Genomic DNA, 15,982 nt, shown 5'->3' with positions numbered 1-15,982 from the left:
GGGAGAGAAGCCCGGAGCCCATTGCTACCAGTCAAATTTAATAATAATAATAAGGTTGGTATCTGTTAAGTGCTTACTGTGTGCCGAGCACTGTTCTAAGTGCTGGGGGAGATACAGGGTCATCAGGTTGTCCCACGTGAGGCTCACAGTTAATCCCCATTTTACAGATGAGGTCACTGAGGCCCAGAGAAGCGAAGTGACTCGCCCACAGTCACACAGCTGACAAGTGGCAGAGCAGGGAGTCGAACCCATGACCTCTGACTCCAAAGCCCAAGCTCTTTCCACTGAGCCACGCTGCTTCTAGAGTGACATCATTCTCGACCCCCCTACCCCCACCCCCCACTCCCTGCCCGGAGGGGTCTTCAAGCCCTGGGCTGAAAGGGAGGGAGTCTATGCTACTGTGATTGTGATATGTGCGACCTTGGGCCAGTCACTTCACTTTTCTGGGCCTCAGTTCCCTCATCTGTAAAGTGGGGATTGAGACCGTGAGCCCCACGTGGGACAGGGACTCGATTTGCTTGTATCCCCTCCAGCTCTTAGTACAGTAACTGGCACGTAGTAAGAAATAGCACAGTTATTCTTATTCTTATATTTGTCAGGTGATTCCTCTGTACCCAGCACTGCCCTAATTGCCCAGGTAGCTCTAGGGTAATCAGGGCAGACAAGGTCCCTGCCCCACAGGAGCCCCAAGGTCTGAAGGGGAGGGAGGACAGGTGTCGAATCCCCATTTTACAGAGGCGGAAGCTGAGGCCCAGAGAGGTCCAGCGAGTCGCCCGCAGCGGGTGGATGACCTAGGGGGATTCGAAACCAGGTCTCCTGAACCCCAGGCCCCACCGCCGGAAGCCCGGTCCTCGGGCCGCGGGAATCGGGAGCCACGCCGGGGCCGGTGACCCTCCGTCCGTCTTTGCCTTGCAGCGCGCCGGCCCGTACGGCCAAGGGATCACCGCCGCTCCGACCATGCTGGCCTGCCTGCAGCGGACCCAGAACCCTCCCGCCCAGCGCCTCGCCTGCCCCAGCAAGGCCCTGGAGCCCTGCAAGGGTAAGTGACCGGCGGCCAGGGGCTGACCGACGGGGCGTCTCTCGTGATGCTCCTCTCCGGGGCCACCCCGGGCCCTGCCGGTGGACGGCGGGCCAGGGCCGGGTTTGGGGGGGGGTGGGGGTGTTGAGACCCCTCCAGACAGTCCCCAGTAGAGATTCACTCGCCATTGATCAATCAGTAGTGTGTATCAGGTACCGACTGTAGTTAGATCACTGTACTTAGCGTTTGGGAGAGTCCAGTAGAGCCGGAAGACACGATCCCTGCCCTCAAGCAGCTTCCAGGGTAGCAGGGGAGATAGACATAAATTCATTTAGAGATAGAAGGGACAAGAGAAGGAAAAGTGAGAAGCAAACATTCCTTCGTTCATATTTATTGAGTGCTTACTGTGAGCAAATCACTGTACTAAGCACTTGGGCAAGGACTATATAACAATAAACAAACACATTCCCTGCCCACAATGAGCTGCAGTGTAGAGGCAGCAAGGCCTAGTAGATAGAGGCTGGGCTTGGAAGTCAGAAGGACCTGGGTTCTAATCCCTCCTCCGCCACTTGTTTGCTGTGTCACCTTGGGCAAGGCACTCTGCTTCTCTGGGCCTCGTTTCCCTCACCTGTAAAATGGGGATTAAGACTGTGAGCCCCATGTGGGACAGGAACTGTATCTAATTAGCTTGTATTTACCCCGGTGCTTAGACCAGTGCCTGGCACATAGTGCTTAACACATTATTATTATTATCATTATTATTATTATTCTAAACCTCCAGGGAATTGGTGCCCCTGGGGCCACAGGAAGCCAATCAGGTCTCAGTTCAGGGTTCAACTGGGGCTCACAAGACCCTAATATTTGGGGTGGTTTTTTTCTGGCATCCTCCTCCCCGCCCTCCTCTGGCCGGGGCCTCTCTGCTTGGAGAGTCAGGGAGAGTGAGGAGGATGATGATGATATTTAAACGCTTACTACGTGTCAAGCACCGTTCTAAGCGCTGGGGTAGATACAAGCTACCCAAGTTGGACACAGTCCCAGTCTCACAGTGTCAATCCCCATTTTATAGGGGAGGGAACTGAGGCCCAGAGAAGCAAAGCGTCGTCCCCGAGATCACACAGCAGATGTGGCGGAGCCAGGATTAAAATCCAGATCCTTCTGACTCCCAAACCCGGGCTCTATCCACTAGGCCAAGCTGAAGAGTTGTCCGTAAATGCCAAAGGGCCGAGAGTGGGGTGAATATGGAGTGGTCAGAGAGGACGGATCCAAGCGTGAGGAAAACGTCCTTTAGCTGGAGTCCCCGTCACACAAGCCTCCCCATCCCCCCGCCGCCACCGCCAGCTTACCGAGAAGACCCGGAGCCAAAGCTGGAAGTAATATAAAAAGCCTGAGGATTATTACTGCAGGCGGGGGCATTTTCCATTTACACTAATAAAATACGGAAGAAACAAAACAATTTAAAATTCCAATAAAATTCAAAACAAATCTCTGGCTGCAGAGCAGATTTAATTATTTAGCCGTTAGCGAGGCAGCCGGGGAGAAGGGAGCGGGTAGGCCCGAACGGCCCCTTCCCATTGGCCGACGGAGGTACCCGGTGACGGCCGAGACGGGCGGCCGGGGGCACCGGCGGGCGGGCGGGAGGGGGACGGCCACAGCGGAGGGGAGCGCGACGGGGACAGATGAGGGGAGAGGAGTGGCAAACGGGTCCCCGATGAAAGGGGCCGAAGGAGGAGCGGCTAGAAGAGGAGGGGGACGGGGTGGGGCGGGGAGGCGGAAAAGCAGGGATATGTTACCTCTGGCCCCCGTCCCGACCCCCAAGTTGGGGGCAGGACCCAGGCAATCTGCCCAGTCAGTCCTATTTATGGAATGCTTATAGTAATAATAATAATTCTGGTATTTAAGCGCTTACCATGTGCCGGGCTCGTTACTAAGCGCCGGAGAAGATACAAGCAAATTGAGTTGGACACAGTATAGTGTGCGGAGCATTGTACTGAACGCCTGGGACAGTCCAGTATAATAATCATGATGCTTGTTAAGCACTTACAATGTGCCAAGCAGTGTTCTAAGTGCTGGGGTAGGTTCAAGTTCATCAGGTTGGACACAGTCCCTATCCCACATGGGGCTCACAGTCTTATCCCCATTTTACAGATGAGGGAAGTGGAGTGAAGAGGAGGAGTGAAGCGACTTGCCCAAGGCGCTACAGCAGACACGTGGTGGATCTGGGATTAGAACCCAGATCCTTCTGACTCCCAGACCTGTGCTTTTTTCCACTAAGCCACGCTGCAGTATTACATATAACACACACATTCCCTGCCCAGAACAAGCTTACAGTCTAGGGCTTGGCCAGATTCTGGAGGGAGGAGCCCCCTCCCTAATAATAGTGTTAATATTAATATTGGTATTTTTTAAGCACTTACTATGTGCCAGCTCTGTTCTAAGTGCCAGGCATGTATAAGCAATTCAGGTCGGACCCATCCGTGTCCCACATGAGGCTCACAGTCTTCATCCCCGTTGCACAGCTGAGGGAATAGAGGCAAAGAAAAGTGAAGTGACTTGCTCAAGGTCCCGCAGCAGACATGTGGCGGAACTGGAATTTGAACCTAGGTCCTTCTGACTCCCAGACCCGGGCTCTAGCCCCTAGGCCACACTGCTTCCTGGCTGCTTTGGGTATGGGAGGAGGGGATCTTCTCCAGAGAAGGCCCCCACCCCCAACGGGGAAGACAGCTGGATCTCCAGCTCACCCCCCGACCCCCAACACAAATCACATTCGTTGACCAGAGCTCACAGTTTGGCCACAGGTTAGACGGAGCTCACAGGTTAGAAGCAGTGTGGCCTATTGGAGAGAGCCCAGGCGTGGGAATCAGAAAGACCTGGGTTCGAGTTCCGGCTCTGCCGCCTGTTTGCTGTGTAACCTTGGGCAAGTCACCTCACTTCTTTGGGCTCCAGTTACCTCATCTGTAAAATGGGGCTTCCAAGAGGTAAGGCCGGGCACCTCCCGGGGCAGAACCCCCGGCCTCCACATCCAATCCCCAAGCCTCCCCACCCCTGGCACCCCTCCTGCTCTGGCTTCCTGGGACCTGGGGGGCAGGGTTGGGATGGGGTCGGGGGGGCAGACCCTCTCCACGGGCCGGGGGCTGTGCCCCTCTTTCCCTCAGCCCCGGCCCGGCCCCTCCTTGCTTGCTGTCCCAGCAGCTTACTTCGTTAGGAATTCTGCCGGTGTCACTGGCTAATTAGTGTCACATTAATTGAGGACACAGGAGAGGAGGAGGAGGAGGGGAAGGCTAGGCCAAGGGCAGCGTTTTCTAGATGAAGGGGAATGCAGATGGGGAACCGTCCTTCTTTTCCAGGGCTCTGCCTGCCACCTCCCTTCTCTTCCTCCTCCTTTCCTTTCTCCACCTCCCCACTGACCCAGCTCCTCATCTCCTTCCACACACCAGGTCTCCTAAGGGCCTCCTGGAGCTGCCCTTGGGTGCCCGGAGCTCTGGGCAGGTGGGCCAGCCAGCCTCACCAGCAAAGGGGGCGGCCCCCCGGGCACCGGTGGGGACAGAGTGGCGGCGTCAGCGACAACAGTGCCCCCCAGGCCGGACGCCCAGCACTTTGATTTGTCAGAGTCCAGGCCCTGCAGCTCCCGCAGGACCCTCTGCTGCCTCAGCCCACCTCGGCTCCCCCTCAACCCACCCTTAGCCTGCCTCAGCCCACCTCAGCTCCCCCTCAGCCCACCTCGGCCCGCCTCAGCCCACCCTCAGCCCGCCTCAGCTCCACTTCAGTCCACTTCAGCCCGCCTCGGCCCACCTCAGTCTACCTCAGTCCAACTCTGCCTTTAGCCTACTTCAGCCCACCTCAATCCACTTCAGCCCACCTTAGCCTGCTTCAGGCTACTTCAGCCCGCCTCAGACCCCTCTCAGTCCACCTCAGGCTGGCCTCAGCCTGCCTCAGCCCACCTTGAGAACCTTTCCTTAGAAACAGTCAGCCTTCAAGTCTCCTTCTATGTCCACTACACTGGCCTTGTCACCTGGTGGACACCCCTAGGGATGAGGGCCAGGGAACTTTGGGTGCTTGGGAAGGGAAGGAACCTCTCGCTGCCTCTTGAGAAGCCTCAGTGTCTATTATTTAATACCGGTTCTCCCTTCTACTTAGCCCCATGTGGGCCAGAGACCGTGTCTGACCTAATTAACTGGTATCTACCCCAGTGTTTGTTTAAACAGTGTTCGACATACAGTAAGCGCTTAACAAATCCCATAAATCTGTTGTATTGTACTCTCCCAAGCGCTTAGTACAGTGCTCTGCACTGAGAAGTAGTGTGGAGGAGTGAATGGATCCTGGGCCCGGGAGTCAGAAGAACTTGCGTTCCAATCCCGGCTCCTCTACTTGTCTGCTCTGTGGGTTTGGCCAGGTCACTTCACTTCTCTGGGCCACAGTCACCTCATCTGAAAAATGGGGATTGAGACTGAGAGGTCCACGGGTGGCACGGACTGTGTCCAGCTTGATTAGCTTGGCTCTGCCCCGGTGTTTAGTACAGTGCCTGACACAGATTAAGATTTTAACAAATGCCATAGAAGAAAACAATGAATACCATCGATGATTTTGATGATGAAAAGAAAAAAATCTGAGGCGCCGCAGCTTGGTTCCTCCCCACATCCATCCTCCAAGTTGTTCGGGAGGCTCTGGGCCTCTCAACCTCAACAAGGCCAGTAGCCGTGCCCGGCGGGGCAGACTGGCGCTGAGGCGGAACGAGCCGGGCAGTCCCGGGGGCAGGGGCAACAGTGGAGTCCTCTCTCAGCTCCTCTGGGGCTCTCGGTCCCATCGCCCCAAGCCAGGGAAGAGACAGGGTGGCATAGTGGTGAGAACAAGCATGGGATTGGGTGTCCGGAGACCCAGGCTCTCATCGTAGTCGACTCCTGGCTTTCTGCGTGACCTTGGCCAAATCATTTCACCTCTCTGGGATGCCGCTGCCTCAGCTGTCACATGAAGATAAAATCTCCAACCTCCCCTGTGTGGAGTCGGGAACTGGGTCCCATCTGATTACCTTGTATCTACCCCTGTGCATAGCACAGAGGAATCACTTCATAAACCCCATTACTAATTTTTTTTTAATGGTATCCATTAAGCGCTTACTTCGCGTCAAGCACTGTTCTAAGCGCCGGGGTAGATATGACTAATTATCATATCTAATTTGCCCACAATGTCTCTCAGACAGGGGTCATGCCAGTTGAGATCTTATGAGAGTTGAGGATTGGTTTGGGGTGGGAGGAAGCCCCCCACCTGCCCAAATTCCAGGGGTCCCACCTTACCCAGGGTAATGGGGGTGGGCGGGGTCTCTCTCTCCAGACCCCAGAGACCTCAGCCCCTTCCCCAGCCCCTCGAGGCACAGCTGGGGAGTCGGACCCCAGATCCAAACTTGTTCTCACGTGTCACCCGGTGGCTTCCTTCAATCCCGCTCAGGGGGCGGCCTGGTTTTAATTGGCTTAATGTACTCGTTAATACCGATGTCCATTTGAGACACCTGTAACGAGCCCATAACATTAACTTAATGTGAAAAGTGTCTGCAGAACTCTTCCATCCTGCCTTGGAAATTATCGGCGCGGAACTTAATGGGAACGGGGCCAGGAAGAGAGAAGCGAGAAGCTTTGGGCCCATTCTGTGGGAGGGGATGGGTGGGGGTGGTATATGGCTTTTAGAGGGGGTGCTGGGTGTGTACATCACTGCACGTGTGGTCTTACAAGTGTGTACATGGGTGTATTCATCCGTGGACACGTGTCGGGCGGGCTAGCATTTGCCTGTCCCCATTGTGAATATGTTTTTGCTTTGGGGGTAATAATAATGATAATTGTTATATTTGTTAAGCACCTACTATGTGCCGAGCACTGGGGTAGACACAAGACAATCCGGTTGAACACAGGCCCCTGTTTTACCTGGCGCTCCCAGTCTCAGTCGCCATTTTACGGATGAGGTAACTGAGACGCAGAGAATGATAATAATAATAATTGTATTAGTTAAGCCCTTACCATGTGCCAAGCACTGTGCTAATGCTGAAGTGGATACAATCAAATCGGTTTGGACACAATCCCTGTCCCATGTGGGGCTCCCAGTCTCAATCCCCATTTTACAGATGAGGTGACTGAGGCACAGAGGAGTGACGTGACTTGCCCTAGGTCACGCAGCAGGCAAGTGGCGGAGCCAGGAATAGAAGCCATGACCTGACTCCCAGCCCTGGGCCTTTTCCCCTATACCATGGCTAGGTTGGGAAAGAAGTGACTTGCCAAAGGCCACACAGCAGACAAGTGTCAGATCCAGGATTAGAACTCATGACCTTCTGATTCCCAGGCCCAGATTCTATCCACTATGCCATTCTGGGGGTGTGGGTGGGAAGACACACAAATCACCTCACAGGGCCAGACCTGTCCCCGTTCCCGATCAGGGACAGAAGCAGCACCCAGCGGAAGGAGCCTGGGGACCTGGGTTCCAGTTCTGGCTCTGTCATTTGTCTTCGGTGTGACTTTGGCCAAGTCTGTGTCCTTCTCTGTCTCTCATTTTCCTCTGCTATAAAATGGGTTTAAAATATCCGTTGTCCCCATTAGGCTGTGATTTCCATGTGGGACAGGGATTGTATCCAACCTGATTATCTTGTATCTATCCCAGTACTTAAGACGGTACCTGGAACATAGTTAGTGCTTAACAGTTATCACGGTTATTATCACTATTATCGTCATCTTCCTTCCCTCCAGTTGTTGTATAATTTATTTATTTATATTAATGTCTCCTCCTCTAGACCGCAGACTCGTTTTGGGAAGGGAACATGTCTGTTTTATTGTTCTACTGTCCTCTCCCAAGCGCTTAGTGCAGTGCTCTGCACACAATAAGTGCTCAGTAAATACAATCGACTGACTCACTGACTGATAGAAGCCGCAGGAGGATAGGGGCAGACCGGACCCTCGCACTGGGTTGTTGGGGGAAGGGCATGGGTAGGTGGAGATAACGGGGAGGGGAGGGCAGGAGAATGGAAGGAAGTGGGGACAGTTTTCCGGAAAATCCTATGATCTCTCCAAGTAAGGGCAGCCTGCCCCAAAGTGGAAGAAGGCAGGACAGGGAGACGCCTCTCTGCCGTGTCTTTCCGTGCTACTGCTCCTCCCTAGACTGAGCCCATACGGTTGTGTTCATTCATTCAATTGGACTAGCTGAGCATTTACAGTGTGAAAAGCACTGTACTAAGGGCTTGGGAGAGAACGGTAGAATAATAAACTGACACATTCCCTGCCCAAAAAGAGATTACAGTATGAAGGTGGGGGGAAAGACATTAAGAGAAAGAAACAAATGACAGATATGGACAAAAGTGCCGTGGGGCTGGGAGGGGGGACGAATAAAGGGAGCAGGTTAGGGCGTCGCAGAAGGGACTAGGAGAGGAGGAAAAGGGGGGCGTAGGGAAGACCTCTTGGAGGAGGCGGGCTTTCATTAACGCCTTAAATGGGAGGAGAGTCATTGTCTGTCGGATACGAGGGAGAGGGCGTTCCAGGCCAGAGGTGGGATGGGGGCGAGAGGTAGGTGGCCAGATAGATGAGATGGCGGTCCAGCGAGAAGGTTGGCATTAGAGGAGCCAAGTGTGTGGGCTGGGTTGGAGTAGGAGGGGAGCGCGGTGAGGTAGGAGAAGATGAGGGGATTGGGCGCTTTAAAACCGACGGTGAGGAGTTTAGGAGGGAATTGGACCCCACCCCACAGAGCAGGGAAAGAGAACTAGGCTCCCCAGGGTCTTTGGGGGCCAGAGAGAGAGAACTGAATCTTGGATTAGGCAGAATTTTTTTAGTGGCATTTGTTAAGCGCTTACTAGGTGCCAGGCACTGTATTGAGCACTGGGGTAGATACAAGCTAATTAGATTGAACCCAGGCCAGGTCCCAGTGATGGTCCCTCATCACAATCTTAATCCCCATTAGACAGATGAGGGAACGGAGGCCCAGAGAAGCGAAGCGACTTACCCAAGGTCACCCGGCGGACAAGTGGCAGAGCCGGGATTAGAACTCAGGTCCTTCCCAGGCTCTAACCGTTAGGCCGCACTGCTACCCTAAGAGATGAAGACCCAAGTCAGACCACGGCAAACCTTGCCGGCGTTCACCTGGGACGCAAGATGGAGGCAGCACCGGCTCCCGGAGAGGAGACCCCCACCCCCAACCGGGCACCCCACGGAGAGGTCACCTAAGCGTCCAGGCCCCCGCACAGCTCTTCCCCGGGATCGGCAAGGTGAAGGTCCAGAGTCACCAGCCTCGACCCTGGCGGGTGGGCACGGAGCGGGCCCAAGGGGACACTTCCCCTGTCAGGCTCCGGAGCGGGTTCTGCGGCCTTGCGTTTTTTGGGGTTTTCTTCCTTCAGGTTTCAAACACCTAATTTATTCCATCTATTAGATAGATTTTGTAGATTTAATCATTTTCACAGTCGGTGGCTCATTGGATACTCAAGATAAACTCCAAATGAAAGTATAATGGGAACGAAAAATGAGTTTTCACACCAGAACGGCAGAAACTTGCTCGGGAGTTTGCGAGGAACGAAAATATATACAGATATGATTTTTTTTTCCCTCGCTTTCCCCGGCGGTAGCTTTTGCTGACTCTAGTAGGTTACCACAGTTAATTTCACCAGTTTTGTTCATCTGTAAAATTGCATAAAAGTGACATTTTTGTGCTCATTATAGCAACTGCTGATTTATAGCTAGTAAATGGAAATCTTTCCTCTCTTTTCTGGGCCCCTCGGTGCAGCGCTAAGCACCCATGAAATTGCTTGTATAATGTAGTTTAAATCCAATCTCAGAGAAGGATTCTCCCCATTGGCCAAAGTGACATTTCCATTCTCCACACCGAGTTTATCCGGGACCACTTAGAGGGGCTTTGTCCGGGAATGGGTCGGAGCAGTTCGGGTCGGTCACCTCTCGCCCCGGCCCCCCGGATGGCCGGAAGTAGGCTCGTGGAGGCCCGGGCTGGGCCTCTCCCCATCACCCCCACCCCTCGGGGAGTCCTGGAGAGGTGGAGGCGCGAATAATAATTGTTGCATTTGTGAAGTGTTTGTGCCGGGCTGTGTCCTAAGCGCTGGGGTGGATATAAGCCAGTCGGGTTGGACACGGTCCCTGTCCCACTTGGGGCTCGCGGTCTCAGTCCCCATTTTCCAGATGAGGGAACTGAGGCCCAGAGTTGTGAAGTGACTGGCGCAAGGTCACCCGGCAGAAAAGCGGCAGAGCCAGGATTAGAACCCATGACCTTCTGACTCCAGGCCCGGGCTCTGTCCCACTACACCATGCTCCTTCTCTGTATCAGTCCTTTGGGATTTCGTGCTGAGGGCTGACGCTGTGCTAAACGCCCTCCCCCTCTAGGCCGTAAGTTCCTCGTGGGCAGGGAGTGTGTCTATTATATTGTTATATCAAACTCTTAGTACACAGCTCTACACACAGTAACTGCTCAATAAATACAGTCTAATAATAATAATAATGTTGGTATTTGTTAAGCGCTTACTATGTGCAGAGCACTGTTCTAAGCGCTGGGGCAGATACAGGGTATCAGTTTGTCCCACGTGAGGCTCACAGATAATCCCCATTTTACAGATGAGGTAACTGAAGCACAGAGAAGTTAAGTGACTTACTGACAGACTGGGAGAGAACGTCCGGAGGGAGAGGTCCGGTCTGCGGCTTTCGGTCCGACGGGGCCGCGGGGATCATGGGGCTCTGTTCTCGCCTGGCCCCGCTGGCCACCTGCCCCGCCGATCCGGGGGGCGTTCCGACCACTGTCTGGTGGTTTCCTGGGCCCGGTCGGCGGAGGCAGAGCTGGGTACCCGCCTTCCTGACTTGGGTCCGGGCCTGCATGATTCGCTTGGCGTGACCAGGGCAGAGGCTGGAAAGGAAGAAGCAGCGTGGTCTAGTGGCTAGAGCCCGGGCCTGAGAGTCAGAAGGACCTGGGTTCTAATCCCGGCTCTGCCACTTGTCTGTTGGGTGACCTTGGGCAAGTCATATCACTTTTCTGGGCCTTAATTACCTCATCTGTAAAATGGGGAGTAAGACTGTGAGCTTCATGAGGGACAGGACCTGAGTCCATCTCAATTTGCTTCTATCCATCCCAGCGCTTAGCAGAGTGCCTGGCGTGTAGTAAGCCTTTAACAAATATCACTATTACCGTTATTATTATTAGCCTATGTGGCCATGTGTTCGGGCTCGCTCAGAACACAAGCCTAAGCTAGGGAGGCCGGGTTGAGGGGCAGGATGTGGGGTTGGTCGGCGAGGATGGGCCCACAGAGCAGACCAGGGGAAGTAGCGTGGTGTAGTGGACGGAGCCCGGGCCTGGGAGTCAGAAGGTCATGAGTTCTAATTCCGGCTCCTCCACTTGTCTGCTGCGTGCCTTTGGGCAAGTCACTTCACTTCTCTGGGCCTCAGTCACCTCATCTGTAAAATGGGGATTGAGACGGTGAGCCCCATGTGGGACAGGGGACTGTGCCCAAACGGATCTGTTTGTATCCACCCCAGCGCTTAGGGCAGTGCCTGGCACATCATAAGCGCTTAACAAATGCCATTATGATTAGTGGGTGACCGCCCCTCCGGGGCCTCCGCAGAAGCTCGCCGGCGGAGGCCAGGGCTGCAGGGATCACTGGGGGCCTCTGGGCCCGTTCCGTTCCAGTTTCACCCCCATGGCTGACGGGCGGTGACCTAGCACATGGTCGGGGCGGGCGGAGGGGCTGTGGGGAAGGGACTCCTTCCAGAACCTCACACGCTGCAGTGTGATCCTAACTGCTGGTTCGCTGGCTCCACCACCTGCCCGTTGTGTGACCTCGGGCGAGTCGCTTTAGCTTCTCAGCCTCAGTTTCCTCATCTGTAAAACAGTGATTCACTCCCTATTCTCCCTCCTGTTTTAGACTATGAGCCCCAAGTGGGACAGGGATTATCTAACCCGATTATCTCGTCTTTACCCCGTGGCTTAGCACAGTGCTTGGCACACAGTGAAAGCTGAACAAATACCACCATCATACTTTTGTTGTTATGAAGAACAGATTTCCGGGATTGGAGCCGGAAATAATGTTGTTATTAATAACACTGATAATGGCAATCGTAATTGTGACATTTGTTGTGCACTTACTGAATCTGTTGCCGACTTGTTCATCCCAAGCGCTTAGTACAGTGCTCTGCACATAGTAAGCGCTCAATAAATACTATTGAATGAATGAATCCCAAACACCGTACTAAGCGCTGGGATGGTTACAAGGTACTCAAGTCCCACATGGAGTTCACGTCTAAGTAGGAGGAAGAACAGAGACCGAATGTCCATTTTCCAGATCGGGGTCCTGAGGTCCAGAGAAGTGACTCGGTCACCCAGCAGACGAGTGGTGGAGCCGGGGGGAGAACCCAGGTCCTCTGACCCCCAGGTCCAGGCGCTTTCCATTAGGCTCCCTGGGGGAGATGGGCCCGGCTAAGGACTTCCGGGGGGAAAGGTCAACCGGCGGAGGGCTTCCTTTCGGGGGACGGGGTGGGTGGGAGGGCCGGGCCGAGGGACCCGGGGTCGCGGCGGGACGGAAGGGGGGATTCACGCCGGCGCGCGTCTCCCGCAGGCGAGCCGGCGGTGTCGGCGGCGTCCATGCCGTCCCCACGCTACCCGAGCCCGGCGGAGCTGGACGCCTACGCGCAGCGAGTGGCCCGCAGCCCGCTCAGCGTCAAGATCTTCCCCAGCCACATCCGCGTGCCGCAGCACAAGCACCTGAGCCGCACCGTCAACGGCTACGACACCGCCGGCCCCCGCTACAGCCCCTACCCGCCGCCCGCCGGGGCCTACCAGGGCCTGCTGGCCGTCGTGCAGGCCGCCACCGCCGCCTCCTCCTCCGCCGCCCCCGTGGGCAGCAAGGGCGCGGGCCCCAAGGGCCTGGTGAAGAGCGTGGAGGGCAGACGGACTAAGCTGTCGCCCGGCAGCCTGGCGGCGGGCACGGCCCCCTATCCCGCGGCCAGCACTTTAGGGCCGGCGCCCGGCCCGGCCGGCCCGGCGGCCGCCCGCGGGCTGGCCCTGCCCCCGGCGGGCCTGCCCTCCGTCCACAGCATCATCTACCAGCTGAACCGGCAGTTCCAGCCGCCCGCCGGCCCCCACCCCAGCCCGGCCCCGCGGGGCTCCGGGGCCTTCCCCGGGGCGGGGGGCTACGCCGGGGCGGCGGCCGTGCTGCCCGACTGCCGCCGGGGAGCCGAGCTGGGCGCGGGGGCCGGCCCGGTCCTGACGCTGGCGCCCAAGCCCGCCGCGGGCTACCCGGACGGCGGTGCCCCCGGGACCGGCCTGGACTATCTGCTCTGGCAGCAGCAGCAGCAGCTGCGGTTGTTCAGCGGGGGCAGCAGCGGGGGCGGGGCGGCCGGGAGCCGGTCGCCCGAGGCCTGCGCCGGGGGCGGCGGGCCCGGGGCGGCCCTGGGGCGGCCAGGGGCCCCCGGCGGGGCCGGCGAGCAGGTCAGCTGCTCGCCGCTGGACTGCGCGGGCGGGCCGGGCCCCTTCCCCGGGGCCCAGTTCTTCGGCCCGGCCTGGAACAGCATCTTGGTGACCCCCGACAGCGACTGCTACCCGCCGGGGCCGGAGCCGGGGCCCCCCGGCCCCCCGGCCCCCGGCCTGCCCAGCCTGCCCAGCCGGACGGGCTGCAACGCGTCGGCGTTGAGCAGCAGCCTGCAGTCCTTGGAGTACCTCATCAACGACATCCACCCGCCCTGCATCAAGGAGCAGATGCTGGGCAAGGGCTACGAGACCGTGGCCGTGCCCCGCCTCCTGGACCACCAGCACGCCCACATCCGCCTGCCCGTCTACAGATAGGGCCCCGCCGGGAACCCCCGCCCAGGGCGCCGAAGAGGCCGGGGGTGCCGGCTCCGGTCGCCGCCGCCCCCCCCACCCGTCCTTCTCCCGCCCGGCCCCTCCAGCTGGGGTCCGGGCACGGCGGCGGAGGGCACCCGGCGGGGTCGGACCGGATGCCCGAAATCCCCGTGGGGGGCCCGGGGCGGCGACGGGAGTGAGGGCGTGGGGAGGGCGGGGGGGTGTTTCCCCCAAGCTTGGAAACCCGTGTGTGTTGCTGAGAACCTCAGCAGGGAATTGTGACCAGTTGCTGCTATCTTGCAGGGGGGAGCGTGATCACGTGTGTGTGTGTGCGGGCGTGCCTGTGTGCGTGCGTGTGTATGTGTACGTAGGGGTGCTCAGGGGCCCAACGGAGCCGGGCGCGCGAACCCCTCCCCAAACCAGGGCCCCATCCCCGGCCCGTCGGATGCCAGAGGAAGAGCGATCCCTAGCCGCGGCCCAAAATCGCCCCCCGAAACAAGAGCCCACCTACTCCCCACGCATCTCCACCCCTCCCCGGGCCGACAGGCGGATGGACGGACGGACAGACGGACGGCGGCCCCGTCCTTAAGAGAACTGGTCCCCGGGAAAGAAGAGTGAGAGAGAGCGAGAGAGAGAATAAGTGAGAGAGTGGAGGAGAAAGAGGGAGAAATAGAAACCACTTGAAAACTTGAACAGAATTTTGGGGTTTTGTTTTTTTTGTTGTCGTTGTCGTTGTTGTTATTTCTTAGTTTTCTCTCCCATCTGTCTTTGTTTTGGCTGCTACAACAACCTTCTCAGCTCCCACAACCTGCCCAGGCTAGGATTTCTCTTCAGAGGAGAGTCCCAGATTGGATTGGTTGGAAGATTTTGGGAGGTTGGGCCGGGGAGGGGGCATTTACCCTTGCTGTAAACGGGGGCCGGGGTCCCCCTCCCCCCGGCCCCTTCGTCGTCGGCTTGCTCTCCGACCCCCGGCCCCCTCGGGGCAGAGAAGGCCGGAGGGACCCCGCGCCCCTCGCCCACCCAGCCTCCAATGTGGTGGCCTCCACGCCCACCCCCTCCTAGCCGCTCTGTCTATCCAGCGCCCCCTCCCCGAGTGAACCAACCCCGGGCCTCTCCACTGGACCACCCGCCCCTACCCGCCCCTACCCCCCAGCCAGCTCCATCCATCCCTCCCCCAGGCTGGGCGGAGCGTGTGACCAGCGTGATCTTTGTTCCGGCCCAGAAGCTGCCAGCTGGGCCTGGGGACACGGTGGCTCTTCTTCAGGTGAGGGTCCGTTGGGATTTTCGGGGTGGGGAGCCCTGCACCCCAGAGTTTGGTATTTATTTTGCAGTGGGGGGAAGCTCTTACTGGTTGTGTCCAGGAGACCCTCGCCCTTCCCTGATTTTGCATCAACACCCTAAACTCTCTCCCTCCACACACACACACAAACACACAGACGTGCGCGCACACACACACACACCCCGCCTCCCTCCCCCAATGAGCTCGGAAAGTGGTACTCTTATCTCCAAGGCCTGTCGAAGCACTAAGTGCATTTACAAATCTCTGAGAATGTTTTTTTTTATACTAAAATTGACCATTATATTCTACTGTGAGAAGTGCTGTCTGCACTATATTGTTTTAAAAACGAAGAGAAAAAGAAACGAAAATGCAGATGTGTCTTCTGATGTTTTCTTCCCCCACCCCCCCAAGTAAAACCAGGCTATCGTGCACGTGGGCTGTGCCTAGTGACTGATCACAGCGTCTTCCCCCCGAAACCTCCCCGAAATGACTCCCCAGGCCTTCCGGGGTGGAAGGGCTCTGGGGGGGGGGGGGGTGGCGGGAATTTGGGGGGAAGGACAGGCACTGAAAACAAATGAGGAGGCAGATTTGGGGGACCTGCACAGGTGGAAGTTCTAATCCCAGCTAATAATATTATGGTATTTGTTAAGCGCTTACTGTGTGCAAGGCGCCTTACTTAAGCGACGGGGTGGATCCAAGCAAGGCGGGTTGGACATGGTCCCTGTCCCACGTGGGGCTCGCAATTTCCATCCCCATTTTACAGATGAGGCCCAGAGGAGTGACTTGCCTAAAGTCACACAACAGACAAGTGGCAGAGACGGGAATAGAACTCATGACCTTCTGACTCCCAGGCCCATGCTCTATCCGTTATGCCATGTGGGGGTGTTTGGTAAACAAGT

At 56.9% G+C, this 15,982-nt stretch overlaps 1 protein-coding gene across 1 annotated transcript; it reads left to right on the top strand.

Moving 5' to 3' along the window:
• Positions 1–571: 571 nt before the first annotated feature.
• Positions 572–15,514, top strand: FAM222A (family with sequence similarity 222 member A). Its single transcript, XM_029049112.2, has 2 exons — positions 572–1,039; positions 12,582–15,514. Exons 1-2 carry the CDS (start codon positions 958–960, stop codon positions 13,805–13,807), a joined length of 1,308 nt encoding a protein of 435 aa, XP_028904945.1. The 5' UTR covers positions 572–957; the 3' UTR covers positions 13,808–15,514.
• Positions 15,515–15,982: the final 468 nt, after the last annotated feature.

Source organism: Ornithorhynchus anatinus, chromosome 21, assembly GCF_004115215.2.
Source record: "Ornithorhynchus anatinus isolate Pmale09 chromosome 21, mOrnAna1.pri.v4, whole genome shotgun sequence".
Classification (NCBI taxonomy): domain Eukaryota; kingdom Metazoa; phylum Chordata; class Mammalia; order Monotremata; family Ornithorhynchidae; genus Ornithorhynchus; species Ornithorhynchus anatinus.
The sequence above is the reverse complement of the archived record's forward strand: the minus strand, read 5'-3'. Positions and strand labels throughout refer to the sequence as shown.